Raw genomic sequence first — 18907 nt, forward strand, 5'->3', positions numbered from 1 at the left:
GTTCCCATGCCATTCCTCCTGGTTTATCTATGTGCGAATGTGGGGCCGCAGGGTCTGCCAGCCCACCACCCTGTGGGGTCTGCTAGCTGCAGCCTGGCCTGCCCTGTTCCACCATCCACCACCTCGCTGGGTCTGCCAGCCCCCGCCTTTCCTGGAGTCCTTTCCACCCGGCTGCCCTTCTGCGCCCCTCCTACCAGTCTGGATGAATGTTTCTTCTTTATCATCTCCTTGGTCGTCGGACTTCCATACAGTTTGATTTTCTGTCAGTTCTGGTTGTTTTTTGTTTTTAAATTCTTGTTGTCCTTCTTTTGGTTGTGCGAGGAGGCACAGTGTGTCTACCTGTGCCTCCATCTTGGCCGGAAGCTCCCCTGTCTTTTTTATCATCTTGGGCAGTGAACTTATATTCCCATGACTATTTGTTGAGCATTTACTAGGCATCACTTATTGGTGTTGGGGGAGAAAAATAAGCAGTGAACCAAGCAGAACAAGTCTCTGCTTACTTCAGTAATTATTGTAGGTAACAACATTTTATTAGATGAACACTTTTAGTTCAAATGTGTTTTTGAGTCATTCAGTCCTCCGAAAAAGCTATGTGATAAGTAGGGCTAATATCCCTACTTTACATGAGTGGTTTATGTTCTTGCTCAAGATTGAGGTAAGGACTTAGAATGGGTAGTTAGGAACACACCACTTACAGAAGGGTGAGCCTGAGGCTCCAACCCACGTAGAGTAATGCAGATAGCTTTCTGCGTTTAATCGCACACACCAGCAGTCCATATTGTTGTGGTTTTGCCAGTGCCTCTTGACTACAAAATATAAAAATTGGTGGGAAGGGTGGGGAATGGTGCTATGCTGAGCTAAGGATTATCCTTAAACACACCCATGCACTCTCCCCACCAGACAGTACACATACTGTGTACCTGTGACATATGAAAGTGTTTTCCAGTGCCACAAAAGATCATTGTGATAGAGGTTTATGGGGATATATTTATATGTTTAGTTTCTCATTATTTTGCTTCATTTATAAGATTACATATAAAAGGATTTATCTAATGATGATTTATGTTGTTTAGTTATTTGTCAAAATAAGTTTGATTGGATTTGTTAGGCCCCTTGGGTCTATTAGACCTAGAAGATTAAATGATTACCCTGTAGAGTCAGCATAGCACTGCTCAGTAGCATGTGTTATCTCTGGTGGTTAATTACTGGTGGGGGGTGACATGCAGCAGATGCCTGACTCTTCCTTTCTGGGTCTCTTAGCAACAGCTTGAAGAAGAAGCAGCTAAACCTCCTGAGCCTGAGAAGCCTGTGTCTCCTCCTCCTGTGGAACAGAAACACCGCAGTATTGTCCAGATTATTTATGATGAGAATCGGGTAAGCTCATGCCATTCCTGATGGCACAAGCCTTTAAAATTCTTTGGCTGTGCCTTTTCTAAGTTGTCAGTGTGTTCTGTAGTGATGTTAATTGAATTAAAATCTGGTTTCTGCTTTAATTTTTAATGTTCTTAGATTTTGATTGACTGAAGCTTGGCGTTTTTTTCCTTAAGATTGAAGATAAGCTGACAGTTGTGTCTTAAATTATTTAATATTTTATATACATGCTATACTATTTAAATATTTAATGAGAGTATAGTTTCATCGGCTGAGTCTCATATAAATACTAGCAAGCAAGTTTGTACCAAATAATACAAACAATTATTCTATAGTTTTCCTTTTATAAGGGACATTTAATGCCAAATACTGATACTATTCTAATAGAGATGGGTCCTTGGATGTGAAAATGGCTTACATTATCATCTCCAGAATTAATAGCTGGACTGTGGTTTGAATCTTAGTTATTGAGTGTGAGGCCATTGATCTTTGGGTAGACTTTGCTTTTTTAGGTTTTTAAAATAATTGTTTTAAAGATTTTATTTATGTATAAGAGAGGGGAAAGGAAGGAGAAAGAGGAAGAGAGAAAATCAATGTGTGGTTGCCTCTCACGCACCCCCTAGTGGGGACCTGGTCTGCAACCCAGGCATGTGCCCTGACTGGGAATCAAACCGGTGACCCTTTGGTTCATTGGCTGGCACTCAATCCACTGAACTACACCATCCAGGGCTTAAAATAATTTTTATATCCATAATTAAAAGTGTCCTTGGGTTTAGGGAAGCCAAGCCTCAGTTCTATGAATAATTTTGTGATGTCAAAGTTAGTTTTTGGCCAGAATCCAGCCCAGCAACTAGCAGTTAAAAGGAAACTTATTTCATCTTAATATAAACAAAACTTTACACAGAGCTGTTTAAACAGTGGGCTTCCAGAAATCCTCAGGCCAGAAATGAATAACATGCTTTAAGTACTGTGGGAGAGAATAGGCTTGTTACCTAACTAAAGTTGCTGGTAGTTAGAAGTTGGTATTGTTTCAATTTGCTTCTTTGTAGTCAGTGGAGCAGTATATCTTACAGGCAACCTATAACTTTATAATAGCCCAGATTCTAAAGGAAGTTGGCCTTAAGAAAAGCAGCTGTGAGTTAGTCATTAAATAAACATTTATAGGAATGATCTTGGACTCATGTACATGTGTCTGTCTACATGAATAACTGAAAGTCGTCAGATATGTAATACTTGAGATAATTGGAAATGTCATGGCAGGTAATATGGGCAATTAATATTATTTTCTTTCGTGAGCTCAAAATTGTCCACTTTATTGAATGGACAGAGCCATGTACATCAAGATCTATCCAGTGAGGGTGAAGGGCAGTAGGACTACCTCCTGGCATCCTAGAGGAGCAGTGTTCTGTGGTCATGCAGGGATGTGGCCCAGGGTTGACAGATACTCTCTTATTTAAGAGAAGCCAGGAACATGGAGATTTATGTGAAATTTCCTGCTTGAAAAAAATACTCTAGCCCTGGCTGGTGTGGCTCAGTGGATTGAGTCCTAGCCTGGGAATCGAAAGGTCACCGGTTTGGCCTTTTGATTCCCAGTCAGGGCACATGCCTGCGTTGTGGGCCAGCTCCTCAGTTGGGGATGTGTGAGAGGAAACCGATTGATGTATTGCTCACACATCAATGTTTCTCTCCCTCTCTTTCTCCCTCCCTTACCCTCTCTCTAAAAACAAAATCTTTAAAAAGAAATCTCTATAGTGGGCTAATGAGCTTCATGGTCTCTTGATGACCTCAGAGATAAAGTAAATAGGGATTAGAGGTGATAACAATGGAAAAGAATCTTCTAAAATAAAACGTTGAATTTTTTTTTAGTAGGAGTTAATTTTCAAGTAAGTCAAATTCAGTGATATTTATTAATTGATTGATTTTTCTTAATTACCCTTGTCTCACAAGCCTAATAAACTGTTCCAACATTAGTGAATTCTGTGGTTGCCTGACTAGAATGTGAGGACTGAAAACTATTGAGCAAGATATGATAGAGAATTTAATTTGTGTTTAATTTTTGTATATGTTTTCATTAATTAGTATAGTAAATGTTTCTTGATGCCTGTCAACAAAACTGAAAACTTGCAGATTTCTCTTTTCCATTTTAGAATTTACATATTCAGTTTGTTGTGCGGTCTGTAAAGAATAGAACAACCAAACGTGTAATCTGTGTTAGTATTAGAATTACAATGCAGGTGATTTTAAACTCCCAGTGTGGTAGGAATCATCTTTTTAAAAACATACTATTTTTGTCTGCCCTGCTACTCCCATCTGCTGTGGTTGTCCTTGCAGGTTGTATCAGAGCGCAGCCAGGCCAGAGCACGGGCTTTCTCACTGCTCGCTTTTCAGTGCTTTTTCTGCTTCACCTCGCTGCCTTTTGTACGGTCCTCACTGCTTCTGGAGCTTTCTGAAATGAACGACTTTATCTATTTTGACACCATAGGCACCTACATCTACCTCTTGTTCCGTGTTTGGCAGTAGTCTACACTGGTTGGGAATTATGCCAGATGTAGCTTAAGAGATAGGGGACATTATCTTGTGTAAGGCATCTTTCTTTTATTTAGAAAGTTAGTGGGAGGAAGAAAAGTCCCCAAAAGTGCCTTAATTTTAAAATTGCCTTCCTGAGAGAAAAATTAATTGCTTTCCATCATATTTAAACTTCAGACTAAGATTTATTTTATCTCTAAACAGACTCTTCTTCTGGATTATTCGTAATTGTTCAATTTGTTGTTCCCTTCCCAGTTTTGGATTCCAAAAATACTTATAAATGCTCTAATTTCAGAATTATAATACATATAGAAGATGGGGGGTTGTTCAGAACCATTTTGTTTATATTTTGATGGAATGATTTTCAAGTTAATGTGACACCAGAGGAAACAAAGGTATTGATAGTAGAGTGTCAACACCCTCTAGTCCCCTAGGCCAATGTCCTAGGAATTACCTATTTTGCTTTCTTTACCATAGTAGATTTATCTGATCACTGAAGACCACCAGTCCAACCTCCTAAATATTGGTCTGATCAATTGCTTTTCTCTTCCTTTTTTTGGTAGTAACTTAATTTGAGCCCTTATCGCTAACATGAATACTGAGTTTCCTTCTTTCAGTCTTTTTTCTTTCTAACCCATCCTTCGTACATTAGTCCTATGACGTGATTCTCCAAATAAAACCTTTTGATGATATCCCACTTTCTGCAGAATAGCCCTTCTCCTGATACTCCTTTCCTAGTGGTACCCTGCCAGAACAGGTTTTGGAGGTTCCCTTGAAGTTGTTAGTATCTTTACACCATGATGTTGCCCTGCCTTCAGGTGTTCTGTGTCTTGTCTTTTTTCTCTGTTGTCTATCAATTGCACTTGTCCTTCAAGACCGAGCTCAATGTCATTTTCTCTATGAAGCCTTTCAAGACCACTGCCATTCCTACCTACTCGAGGAAGGGCAGTCTTATTCATTGTTTTCTTAGGGTCTAGCAACGGTCTAGAACATGCTCAACATAAGGCTGAAAATGAATTACTTCTGTCTATGAACTTAAAATAAAAATTTTAATATGGAATCATGAGGGTTTTAAATTAATTTTTTTCCTTCCAAAACATTGATAGGTTAAGTTCCTCTTAGCAATTAAGCCAACATCAAGTCAAATATTTAATGAAATTTTGCAAAATTTAAATCTTGGGGTCTTCAGACCATCTGAGTTACCAGCCTTTAAAATTACCTTGTAAAGGTAAGTACATTTACACGGTAGGATACTAGGAAATATGTGCCATGAGGTAATTTTGCTCCCTTGTCTCTCAGTATTATTTATGTACAGTTCCACTTAGCTTGCCTCTTCTTGGTGTAGGCTCTAATACAGAGCGCCCTGAGAAAGAAAATTTAAAAACTGACCTAGAGAGAATAATTTGCAGGTGCTTGATATTTCCAAATACCATTCGTAATGATATTTGTGTGTTATTTAATATATGCCTAAAGCTAATAAATTTGAATTTTATTATAATTACATTTTGGCTTCTTGACATTACTGTTTACCTCAGAACAGGTGTCCTCAACCAGAGAATATTTTGATAGTCATAACTTGGCAGAGAGGTGGAGGCTACTGGCATATAGTGGGTAGAGATCAGGGATATTGACAAATATTCTACAAGGCATAGAGAATATCCCCCACAACAAGGAAATATCTGGCTCAAAATGTTAATAATACCAAGGTTAACAAATTCTGCCTTAAAATTATCTATAGAAATAGAATTTGCTATGCAAATATAATGGATATATTTGTAGTTGAGTATTTGACAATTTTGATATGTTTATTTCTCATCTTAATAATACCTTTTAGGTTTCTTTATTTTTTAAATTTTTTAATTGTTTTTTGAATACAGTTGTCTCCATTTTCCCATAACCACTTTCCCCCGCCTTTCCCACCCCCACCTCCCACCCTCAATCGTACCCCACTTTGGCTTTGCCCATGGGTCCTTTATACATGTTCCTTGGGGTTTCTTGGAATTTGGAAAGTCCATTACACTATTTTGTGCTTCCTAAGCTGTTTAAACATTTTTTTCCCACATATTATATACTAAGTAGATATTTGACTCATTGATTGTGTTCAGTAAATAAGATGAAAAGGGGAATATTTATTTTAAGGGAATGTCTTCCTTTACACTTGGGAAATACTGACTGATAATCCATTTCCATTTATATTTCCCATCAGAAGCCCTGGAGAGCTCCCCCAGCCAAATGCAGTGAGGTGGGGTCTGCAGCAGGCCATGAGCCATGGTTACTAATGAGACTCTGTTGGGAGCAAGGATTTGAGAACCACCGAGACATTTGTTAGTTATATAATTCTACTTTAGATATCCTCAGTATTGAATTTTGTTATATTTCATTTGCCTTTTAAAGGATGATTTCTGTTAGAGAGCACTTATTTTACTTTTGAAAATAGCATGTAAAATATATACATATATAATTCATCATTTGCTACTGAGCACTTGAGTAATTCAGACTATTTGCTTCCTCTGTCACTTGGGTTTTCTTGTAACTAGAAAGTAACCTTATTATTATAAGTTGTTCTTCAAAGAGATCAATTTGGCTTATTACCACAGTAAAGATCGGCAACTTTATGGTGTTATATGTATTTAAATTTCATTAAAAACATTATAAGTTGAAGTATTTAGAATGTTTGAGGAATTCATTTCTAATTGTGGATCTCTGTTCCCTCTTCTTAGATTTAATATATGTTTGCTTTTAAGAATTTACCAATTCTTTATATAGTGCTTTCAATACAGATATTAAGCTTTGACTGAATTTTGACAAAACTGTGAAAATAGAAATGAGTGTTTTAGCCTATCATGAAAGAAGAATGCTTGGAAGTAAGGGTAAATTTAAATATAGACTGGTCTTCAGGTATATATTATTAAATTGGTAGTGATTTTGCACTTAGGTAATATAATTTTTAATTATACAATATAATAATGTCTTTGTAGAAAAAAGCAGAAGAAGCTCATAAAATATTTGAAGGTCTTGGCCCAAAAGTTGAACTGGTAAGTAAGAAATTTCTTTCTTTCTTTCTTTCTTTTGTTTCTAGTGCTTTATTTGTAGTGTTTTTCTTGGGGTAAGATGGAATATAATCTATTTATTTTGGGGCAAGAGGAATGTAGCCAGGCAGTAAGTTTGTGATAAAGTTTAAAATAATGGTGCATGAACTTGGTTAACTTTGAATAAGCATTAACCTGAGCAACCCTTACTCACTCCAGATAGGAGGAGGAAGTAAGAACCAAAATAGAAAGGTCTTTGAATCATACTGTTAGGATGATGATGGTGCTTAGCCTTTCTTTGCATTTAAAATTAAAAATCTCTGAATGAATGTATTCATTATGGGAACAATGAATTTATAAACTTTCTTACAAGAGTGGCATTCATTGTTTAGGGAAAGTTATTCAGGGAACCCAAAGGTCTGGATATTTTGATAGGGCATATATTGTATAGACCCATTAATACTCTATCTAGGTTTCTAGTAAGATATAAATTATTTTTGTCTCTTTATAGGCATATGTACAACATTTTATATATAAATATTTGATTTATTTTGTAGCCACTTTATAACCAGCCATCAGACACCAAGGTGTACCATGAGAACATCAAGACGTAAGTATTTGTCGTCTCTGGAGTTCTTCAGTTAAAGACCATGTATTCTATAAAGCGGTTGTTTTTTTTTTATGTTATCTTCTGACATATTACTATAATATAGTGTTAGTATGTTTTAGATTTGTGTAATTTGCTGTCGTTTTACTATATGTTATCTTCCTCTGGCTTTTTGGGGGTTGGGGTAACAGCTTTGAGTTTCCGAGGCCAAAAAAATGAAATAAATTATTGCATAAAACTAGCTGGTTTTATAATCTGCTAGTAAAAAAAGGTGGATACTTAACATTGAAATGGCTTACCTTGAGGCTTGAATTTTTTGCCTCCTGTTTTGTCTTTTTTTCAGTGGAGTACCTGCAAGGCGCATGATGAAGTAAGATAATGAAGCTTTTTCATTTAAGACTAGTGATGACACCGTCCCCCACCAAGCCACATCTGCCATTGCAAAGTAGAAGTGCCACGGATCATTTTATCATTATTCAAAATCCTATTCTAGGGAAATCCCTTCCATGACTCTTGCTATTGACGGTATTTGTAGATCCTTCTGCCATTTAATGTCCTGGTGCCTTGGAAGCGCTCAGTCACCTCACCTGGGTGAGGAGACTGCTCCAGAGTGTAGTTTGCTTAGCCTTGCATATCCTAGATACCACCTTTATGGATGTGGATTTTGGAATAAGAAAATAAGTAAAAAAGAAAACCTAATTTCTTGATCTGATTGAAGAGAGGAGGCTAGATAGGTATCTTTTAAAAAAAATTATTAGACTTTAAGAGAATTTCAGGTGAATTATTCTTAGTTTGTAACAAAAATGTGGTAATTCTACTTTATATGTTTTATTAAGTATAACCAGAAATTATAATTATTTACTAGTACAGTTACTAATGAGCACATTGCTATATATACATATCTCTATCTTTTTTTTTCTTTTTAAAAAATTTCTTACTGAGAGTATGTGCAATAGTTAACTACTTTGCAGAACTGGTGGCAGATAAAATTTGCATGGTAGTATGCATGAAAAAAATTGAATAATTTTAACTTTTGTTAAGAAAGTGGTTCATAATAAAAGTCATAGAATTTTTCTGTGAGGTGCTACTCTGGTTTTGGCAACCCTTAGGTTAGGCAAAACTCTTATAAAGTATATCTTGTTTTGGAGTTGTTTAGCTGTTTTAACATTTTTTAAAAGAATAGTGGATAAAATATAGTTGGCTGCTTTTAATGATTTTTTTGTTCCCCACGAAGCTTCAGTTATGTTTGTGTTCTGTCTTTTTCTCCGCCAGTATTAGTTGGAGAGCAGCTTTGTCTGACTTATTTCATGTTATCTACAATGCTTAACACACTGTCCTGAGCTGGGTTACTGACTAGCTGACTTCTTCATTTAAATTCTTAGGAAACATTTTAAATTGTTTATTGATTGTCATTTGCTTTTGAGTAGCACATAATTACAATTAGAGCAAACTGAATATGTGGTAATGCTTCTACTGTATGTGTGAGATTCTTTGTGAACTATCATTTATTCAGCTGCATGTACCCATTATGAATCATTCAGTAGCTATTCTTTCATCACCACCATTTGCTTTGTATGAAATAGCAAATGTACCTTTTAATAATTCTTTTCATCTCTTGGCTACTTTCCCATATAGCCAGCTCCTGATTGTCCATGCTTATTTGAGTGGAGCCAGTGTCACTATTAGTCCTGAGTGGCAGATAATCCAAAAAATTACTTCTCCTTGCCTTGGCCTTGTATTTATATTTGAATAATCAGCTTGAAATCCTTTCTGGAAGTAGGTGGGGTAAAAGTATTTATATTTGAACCTGCATGTTACTGTTTTTGAAGGTCACGATGCTTCAGATTTAAGAAGTGAAACTTACATTAAGATATAAGAGAAGTTTTACTATCTTGTCACATAGCCTTCCATTACTTCTTAGAGCAGATAGTGCTATTTCTGTGACTGTAGAAAATCTTCTGCTTAAAACAGAAGTCACCTGTTTGTGTTGTATACATTCTCATAGAAGGGAAGTCAGCGCCAGTCCTGAGGTCGGGAGATAACTTAAAAGCATTTCCTTCTCTCCTGCCTCCCCTGTCTCCCTTCCTCCAGAGTGTATGAAGACCTCATATCACCAGGGTTTATAAGGAGAGCTGTGCAATTATAACTTGAAAATAATATTTACCTTGAAATTGGATATAATGATTAAAAATGAACTATTTATATAAAGTCTTGTAGAATGGGAGGAATTTTAGTTCTAATTATTGCAAAAGTCTTATTTTGCAGGGCAAAAAAAATAAAATTAATTTTGATTATGCTATGTTACATATGTTAAGTGATTTTTGCTTGTTTTTCAGTGTCTGTGAAAAATGAAAGTCAATGCATTATTAAATTGTACTTTTTTTTTCTTAATGTCATACAACCGTATTTTTCTCTTCTAGAAACCAGGTGATGAGGAAAAAACTCATTTTATTTTTTAAAAGAAGAAATCATGCAAGAAAACAAAGGGTGAGGCCCTATCCTTGTTAACTGAAATTTGTACAACTTTTCCATTCATGCTCATATAGGCATTTGCCTTTCCATTATTAATGAGAATGGTTCTTGATTATATTTGAGAGAAGATTCTGATTTAGAAAATAAATATGATGCGACTTAGATATAAATCTAATTCTGGCAACATTTTGATGTCGTAATTCACATTTAATATCATTATCGAGTTAATTACTTTGGTTGTCTATGTATAAAATTTTCATCTGACCAAAATAAAGAAAATGGTGAGTAGTTTACACATGTGATAGAGAAATAGGATGATCTACATTCTCTTAACCCTCAACCAAATGTGGGTAAGTTATGGTCATGCTGATCAGATATGCTTTTCTCTCATTAGAAACTGGGTCAGCTAAAGTTCAGCTTTTTCAAATTCAAACAGTTTGTTTTTCATATTTATTATATGACTTGCAGTCTAAAAGTTTTGTGGGTATAGTCTTCATGGAAATGAAGTTACAGAAAACATGCTACTATTTGTATTTTCATAACATGTCTGTACTGGTTTTAGAGAAACTTTTGATTCATTTAATTCAGTTGTTTAAGCTTCTGGCCAAGATGGAGGCACAGGTAGACACACTGTGCCTCCTCGCACAACCAAAAGAAGGACAACAAGAATTTAAAAACAAAAAACAACCAGAACTGACAGAAAATCAAACTGTATGGAAGTCCGACGACCAAGGAGATAAAGAAGAAACATTCATCCAGACTGGTAGGAGGGGCGCAGAAGGGCAGCCGGGTGGAAAGGACTCCAGGAAAGGCGGGGGCTGGCAGACCCAGCGAGGTGGTGGATGGTGGAACAGGGCAGGCCAGGCTGCAGCTAGCAGACCCCACAGGGTGGTGGGCTGGCAGACCCTGCGGCCCCACATTCGCATATAGATAAACCAGGAGGAATGGCATGGGAACAAAGCAGACCACACAACCCAGGGCTCCAGCAAAGGGGAAATAAAGCCTCAAACCTCTGATTGAAAACACCTGTAGGGGTTGAGGCAGCAGCAGGAGAAAGTCCCAGCCTCACAGGAGAGTTCCTTGGAGACCCACAGGGGCCTAGAGCGTGCACAAGCCCACCCACTCGGGAATCAGCACCAGAGGGGCCCAATTTGATTGTGGGTAGTGGAGGGAGTGACTGAAATCCAGCAGAGAATGGAGCAAGTGCCATTGCTCTCTCTCGGCCCCTCCCCCACATACAGAGTCACAGTGCAGTGACCAGCATTACCCTGCCCTGGTGAACACCTAAGGCTCCACCCAGTTACAGAACAGGTGCACCAAGACAAAAAAAAAAAAAAAAAAAAAAAAAAAAAGAAGGCCCAAATGAAAGAACGGACCAAAGCTCCAGAAAAAATACAACTAAGCAACAAAGAGATAGCCAACCTATCAGATGCACAGTTCAAACCACTGGTAATCAGGAAGTTCACAGAATTGGTTGAATTTGGTTGCAAGTTAGATGAAAAAAATGAAGGCTATGTTAAGAGAAACAAAGGAAAATGTTCAGGGAACCAATAGTGGTGGGAAGGAAACTGGGACTCAAATCAATGGTGTGGACCAGAAGGAAGAAAGAAACATCCAACCAGAAAAGAATGAAGAAACAAGAATTCAAAAACGAGGAGAGGCTTAGGAACCTCCAGGACATCTTTAAACGTTTCAACATCCAAATTATAGGGGTACCAGAAGGAGAAGAGGAAGAACAAAAATTTGAAAACTTATTTGAACAAATAATGAAGGAGAACTTCCCTAATCTGGCAAAGGAAATAGACTTCCGGGAAGTCCAGGAAGCTCAGAGAGTCCCAAAGAAGCCGGACCCAAGGAGGAACACACCAAGGCACATCATCATTACATTACCGAAGATTAAAGAGGAGGAGAGAATCTTAGAAGCAGCAAGAGAAAAGGACACAGTTACCTACAAAGGAGTTCCCAGAATTCTGTCAGCTGATTTCTCCAAAGAGACCTTACAGGCAACAAGGGGCTGGAAGGAAGTATTTGAAGTCATGAAAGACAAGGACCTACATCCAAGATTACTGTATCCAGCAAAGCTTTCATTTAGAATGGAAGGGCAGATAAGTGCTTCCCAGATAAGGTCAAGTTGGAGGAGTTCTTCATCACCAAGTCCTTATATAAAATGTTAAAGGGATTTATCTAAGAAAAAGAAGATAAAAAATATGAACAGTAAAAAGGACGGCAAACTGACGGTTACTAACAACCACACCTAAAACAAAAACAAAAGCAAACTAAGCCAACAACTAGAACAGGAACAGAACCACAGAAATGGAGATCACATGGAGGGTTATCAACAGGGGAGTGGGAGGGGGAGAGAGGGGGAAAGGTACAGAGAATAAGTAGCATAAACGGTAGGTAGGAGATAGACAAGGGGAGAGTAAGAACAGTATAGGAAATGTTAAGGAAATGTAGAAGCCAAAGAACTTATAAGTATGACCCATGGACATGCACTATAGGGGGGGAATGTGGGAGGGAGGGGGTGGGCAGGATGGAGTGGAGTGAAGGGGGGGAAATGGGACAACTGTAATAGCATAATCAATAAATATATTATAAAAACATTCCACTGTTTAGTAAATAAGTGATGTTCTTTAATTCACATCGTAAGTGAACTTTTACCTTACATTTAATTACCTGACAGTTAATGAATTGTAATGATTGAGAGTCAGTAGCTTTTATTTGGTATATAAGTTCTGGTGTTCTCATTGGCCAGTGCAGTCCTCCAGCCTTGAATTTTTTTGTCTGTGCACCTAGAACATACAAATCTTAAATAAGAAATTAGCTGAAGTATTTTTTTCTATCCAGTAATTTTCTTTATAATTATGGAATTGCTAAATTTGCTATCTGGTGATGTAAACACAGAAGGACAGATTTTGTTTTCGTACTTCATAGAGTAATGAAGTTTATGTGGTCACTCCCTTGATTAATATTCATTGGCTATTTATTCTTTCCCATGTATCATTCTATAAAGGTGAGCAAGATAGCCATGTGGTTTTAGCCCATATGTATCTGGGGATAGATAATTCAGCAGGCAATGAACAGTATTGTGATCAAACTGTAGGAAAGGACATTCACATAACTATGAGCATATAAGAGGGACAGGTAATGTAGTTATGAATCATGAAGGGAAGTTTCCCAGGAAAACTAGTACTCTGGAAACTTGAACAAGCACAGGAAGCATCCTAAATGAAGATGTGGGAAATAGAGAGAGTGTGGAAGGTTCAGGGATAGCTGGGGCTTAGACTGAACTGGGAGTGTGGTAAGAAATGAGGCTGCTGGAGGAAGCCAGGGCCAAGTCCTACATAACCCTGGAGGTCTCCTAGGAGACTTTGGATTACATCCCAAGGGTATCTCTTAAGAGTGTTTGAATTGAGGACATGAAATGTTCAGGTTTGTATTTTAAGAATTTGCATCTGGCTACACTATTAAGAATTTGCCAGGTGGTTAGTAGAAATACTTGAGGTGGGGACCACCTTGTAAAGTATATGATTGTCTAACAAGTATGCAGTGCACTGGAAACTAATACAAAATAATACTGAATGTCAACTGTAATTGAAAAATAAAATAAAAGAGTGTTTGGGAGACATTGGGAGGCCCTTTAATCTAGATAAGGATTGATGTTAGCCTGTACTGAGGAGGCAGCAGTAGAGATGGAGTGGAGGGGAAGGATAACAAAGACATATTGGAGCAGAAAAGAAGGGTGGGAAGTTTTGGGGGGTGGTGTGGAGTGTGAGGAAGGTAATTTTCTCTAATGCCACTTTTTGAGGTGACCAGTGTTAACAGTACTTTTCTTATCCGTGTGTTGTCAGACATGTACACAGTTCTGTGTGGGAGGGTTCTTCTTTCTTTTGTATTATAAAATGAGATCATGCATTACTCATTTTTCTAAAAATGTCCTTGATTTCATGTCATTTGCTGAATTTTTATCATAAAGTATAACTAATTTCTTTTTCAGATTGTCAAAATATTTATTTTATAGCATTATTTATAACAAAAATATGCAAGTAACCAAAACCTGCATCAATAGAGGAATGATTAAAGTGTGTGTTCTGATACATTGGAAGGATAACAACAAAATGTTAATATAGTTGTCTTTGGGCGATTGGGATTATGAACTATATATATGTTTTCTTAAAAACATTTTGACAATGAAGATGTTACCAGAAAAATAATAAAAGTAGCTGATCTGCTACTATTAGTAGCTCATCAGTTCATTGATTAATTTGTATAGCCTTCATGTGAACTAAAGAAATTCCACCAAAATATGTTCTATATGTCAGACCATTTGTAGACAATGAAGCTCCCTTTCTCTTTCCTCTTTCAGATCAAGGACAGCTTTTCATTCACAATTGAGTTATAGGTCAAACGTACTTTTAACTTAGCCTTAAGAAGTAGCATATACTTTAAAGTATTGGGTTTATCAGAATCACAATTTTGTTTATTAATTTGCTACGGGTATTTAATAGGAACAAAAAATCTGCCAACGTTATGATCAGCTCATGGAGGCATGGGAGAAAAAAGTGGACAGAATAGAAAATAATCCTCGGAGGAAAGCTAAAGAAAGCAAAACAAGGGAGTACTATGAAAAGCAGTTTCCAGAAATTCGAAAACAAAGAGAACAGCAAGAAAGATTTCAGCGGTAAGTAGTTTGGTGCTTAATGGCTGTGCTATGTCCTTTGAATCACACTTGATCTTTTACAATATTTATTGTTACCTGACTGATCATTAAGAACATTTATAAAGAACTGTTGTTTTGAATATGTGTTGGTGAATTTAATATTAATTTTTTATATTTAATCATGATGTATCTAAATTTAAGTGAATATTTTGAAATTAATTCCTCAGTTCTTAAAAATACTCATTTCTTTGGAAATGACAGTTAATAAGAATAGATTTGAATATTTTGTAGTTTTTCATACCTACCAACATAGTCAAACAGTATTAAATTGGTTGCTAATTATAAAATTCTTTGATATTGGTAAGATATTTTATTATTTGTTTTTACTTTTAGAAAACAAATACTTTGCAAAGGTAAAAACTTTAGTGTTTGTCTCCACTGTCTCATGTAAGAGTCATGTAACATGACTCTTTAAACTTAATCAAGTTTTCATGCGGGGTGATGATTGTGTTTTTCCCCTGTTTTAAAAAATATTTGATGTATTTTTCTAAGCCTGCTGTTCTGTTCTCTGGAAAGTAGGCAAAAGACTGTTAAATGGTAGTGGCACCAATCATTGTGGCTTTCCAGAGTGTCTCATAAAATAGTTCTGCTGTTTAAACTTGGACATGTAACTTTTAAATCTTAATCTCAGCATTCAGAGTATTAATTTTATAAATGATTCAAGCAAATTACTTAAAAGTAATTTAGGTTTAATCTCTGACTTCTAGTTGTGAAAAAAATCTTATTCAGAAAAATAATCTATATAAAAGTAATTTAGTTTATATGTCTTCTTTATAAAAGGCCTTTAAATTATATTTATAATTTCTCATATTTAGAGTTGGGCAGAGGGGAGCTGGTCTTTCAGCCACTATTGCTAGAAGTGAGCATGAGATTTCTGAGATTATTGATGGGCTGTCTGAGCAGGAGGTAAGACAATTGATTTAATTTAATTCATTATTTAGGAATTTTAGCCTCACACCCCGGGAACTAAGGGTTTATTTGTATGTAAGTGAGAGAACATTTATGGGGTTTGGACTGTTCCAAAGACTGTGGCTAACCATTGGAGATTTTAAAGTAGGCAATCACATGATCATATTGGTATTTTATAAATATGGCTTTGGCAACAGGGAGGCTGTTACAAAAATAAGGACTTGAGTCAGGACAACAATGTTAGGGTTGTATAGGAAGAAACTGATAGGAAAGATTAATAGAAGGTACAATGGACAGGACAAGATTGGTGGGTGAAGTGTGGGGGTGAGAAAGAAGAGAAATGGAAAGTGACTCCCCTGTTTCTAGGTTAGAGGACTGAGCTGGTAGTGCCATTTCATAAACCAGCAAAAGAGTATATATTTTGCAGATGTTTGTGTATTCACTTCTTGAGATCGTATCTTCAAAGGGTGCTTTTTAGCCAGGTGAGTCTGGGAGAGAGATAGGATATGCTATTAATAAACCAGTGCTGAATAAGAATAAATTTCAGTCCTGAACATTGAGTCTTTGTAGCTAAATGTTCAAACTATCTCTTAAAGTTGTTCCAAAGCCATCAACCTATTGAGTTTTGCTAGTCTTGATTTTATAATATGGCTTTTAAAAGCCTCATCTCTAAATTCTGAAGGTCTTGTTCATTTGAATGTGGTAGTCCCTTAATTAATGATCAAAGACAGTTATCACATTGCTTTATATTTTAAAATCTATGGCCATAATTCCTGTAATGATGACTAAATCTGCATTAAGTTTCTTAGCTTGCTCTTTGACCACTTCCATGTAAGCATCTAAAACTAGTATCAGTTAAGGTGATTTCAAACTAATGTCTGCCTCAAACAGTACTTTGGTGTCCAGACTGATTGAGAGTTCCTCATAAAAGTATAGACTTTGTAAGGACTTGCAATATTTACTTCTCTGAGGAAAAATCTTAGGGAAAAACCTAGCCTTGTATTGGAGTCAATTCTGTAATTTTGTAAAAAGTTTTTTTGTGAAAGTTTGTGTTTATAAACTTAAATTAAACCTTGGGAAAATAAACTATATAGATGTAAAAGAGTTTTAGTTGAATTTCTACGGATAATAGACTCAAATTTTTAATGGAAAGCTTGCTAAGTATTTAATACTTAAGTGAGTTTAGTTACTTAAAAGTCACTGATCTTAAGATTTTGGTGCCTGTTTGCTTAATTTTGTGTTTATTGTTCTCTAAAATAATGTTAAGATTTGTTCTCTAAAATGGTGTTAAGACTTTAAAAAATGAAACTGAATATAATTAAAGTGTTTCAAAGGGTCATTACATTAATGAACTTGACATAACTCTGTGTCTTCTAATTCTAAAATTCCATTATCTGAAGTATCAGCTTTGTTTAAGTAATTGAAGTAGTGGATTATTTAAAAAAAATATATGTATACTCTCTGGCTATAAACTCATTGAATGGATATTTATTAGACATATGAGTAATTACTATATGTTAGATGTTATGGTATGCACCATTACTGTTATTGAATTACCTGTGTGGGTATTTCTTTTTTTTTAGTATATATTAAGACACTTGGTCTATGGCCCTCTTCAAATTTTATTTTGTATGAACTGCACTTCTTTTTGTTGCAGAATAATGAGAAACAAATGCGGCAGCTCTCTGTGATCCCACCTATGATGTTTGACGCAGAACAAAGACGGGTCAAGTTCATTAACATGAATGGGCTTATGGAGGACCCCATGAAGGTTTATAAAGATAGGCAGTTTATGAATGTTTGGACTGACCATGAGAAGGAGATCTTTAAGGACAAGTAATTTAAATTTTAAATTACTATCCAATAGAAATTTACATAAGTTAGTAAAAAAATCTTGGCCGTGTTTTGGCATTTGAGTGGATACTCTGGAAAGTAAGAATATAACTTTGACGTAATCTTCCTATAAGTTTATAGATGGAAATATAGGTAACAAATAAGAACTGGGGTTATCAAGTCATGTTAAGAGTGTATCCAAACTTGGGTGGTGTCTGAGTCATCTGGGGATACTTTTTAAACAAGTACAGATCTGTGCTCTATCCAGCCAGTTCTGATAGATAGTTCCCAGGAATCTGTGCCCTTTAAAAGACTCCAGTGATTTTACAGTTGTTCCTCAGGTTGGTAGCTAGGAATCACTGGGAATTAGTTGGTACATATTTCTATTCCCAAGGCTTTCTTTACCCCTCTTTTTGAGTTGTTAAAAATGTTTGTGTGTGTGTGTATGCTCTCCTCCCCACAACAGGTTTATCCAGCATCCAAAAAACTTTGGACTAATTGCATCCTACTTGGAAAGGAAGGTAAGAAATAGTTTGCATTGAGAATGTTTATAAATTTGTGATAATTGCTACTTTGAAATTTTATGCTCTAATGCCCAAAAGCAGTTAATGAGAACTGATCTTTGCAAAAGGGCTTGCCACAGAAAAGATTTTCATGTGACCGGTATAGTGATATTTGCTATTATTATTTTTATTAAGTATATTTTATTGATTATGCTATTACAGTTGCCATTTTATTTCCCTTTGCCCCCCCTCCACCTGGTACCCCTATTCCCTCCAGGAATTCTGCCCCCCTTAGTTCATGTCCATGGGTCATACATATAAGTACTTTGGCTTCTCCATTTCCTATACTAGTCTTAACATCTCCTGTCTATTTTGTACCTACCAGTTATGCTTCTTATTCCCTATACCTTTTCCCCCATTCTCTTCCTCCCCCTCCTTGCTGATATCCCTGCATGTGGTCTCCATTTCTGTGATTCTGTTTCAATTGTTTGCTTAGATCATTTTTGTTTTTTTAGATTGACTTGTTGATAGTTGTGAGTTTGTTGTCATTTTACTGTTCATAGTTTTGATCTTCTTTTTCTTAGATAAGTCCCTTTAACATTTCATGTAATAAGGGCTTGGGTATAGTGATATTTATAATTATGATCACAACTCCTAAACACAGAACACAGACTAATATGGTTAATGAAAAATGACCTGATATTAATCTATGTGTAATCAACATATAGATTACAGTGCTCTTTGAGCCTCATTAAATTTCTAATTAAAATATCAGGGTCCTGATTTCCTCTGATTTTTTTTTTTTTCACAGTAAGTTGAATGTAGTGTTTTGGGGGCAACATATTTAAAGAGACATTTCAAATGTTTACATATATACAGTAAGAAAGGGAATTTAGTTATTGGTTAATTAAAAAGTGCTTGAATGTTTCTGATATTG

General features: G+C 36.1%; 1 protein-coding gene across 12 annotated transcripts in view; it reads left to right on the top strand.

Moving 5' to 3' along the window:
* Window positions 1-18907, top strand: part of NCOR1 (nuclear receptor corepressor 1) — a 199860-nt gene that overhangs the window by 77124 nt on the left and 103829 nt on the right. For 7 of the 12 annotated variants that reach the window (XM_045199100.3, XM_045199099.3, XM_045199102.3 and 4 more), the window contains exons 6-14: window positions 1261-1374; window positions 6876-6932; window positions 7484-7536; window positions 7877-7903; window positions 9954-10020; window positions 14514-14686; window positions 15541-15631; window positions 17292-17470; window positions 17934-17988. In XM_045199100.3, coding sequence (XP_045055035.2) covers window positions 1261-1374; window positions 6876-6932; window positions 7484-7536; window positions 7877-7903; window positions 9954-10020; window positions 14514-14686; window positions 15541-15631; window positions 17292-17470; window positions 17934-17988 — 816 coding nt within the window. The remainder of the gene's footprint in view (window positions 1-1260; window positions 1375-6875; window positions 6933-7483; window positions 7537-7876; window positions 7904-9953; window positions 10021-14513; window positions 14687-15540; window positions 15632-17291; window positions 17471-17933; window positions 17989-18907) is intronic. The other 5 variants (XM_024564732.4, XM_024564734.4, XM_045199103.3 and 2 more) reach the window with 1 other exon arrangement.

The sequence above is a fragment of the Desmodus rotundus genome, chromosome 9 (genome assembly GCF_022682495.2).
Source record: "Desmodus rotundus isolate HL8 chromosome 9, HLdesRot8A.1, whole genome shotgun sequence".
NCBI lineage: Eukaryota > Metazoa > Chordata > Mammalia > Chiroptera > Phyllostomidae > Desmodus > Desmodus rotundus.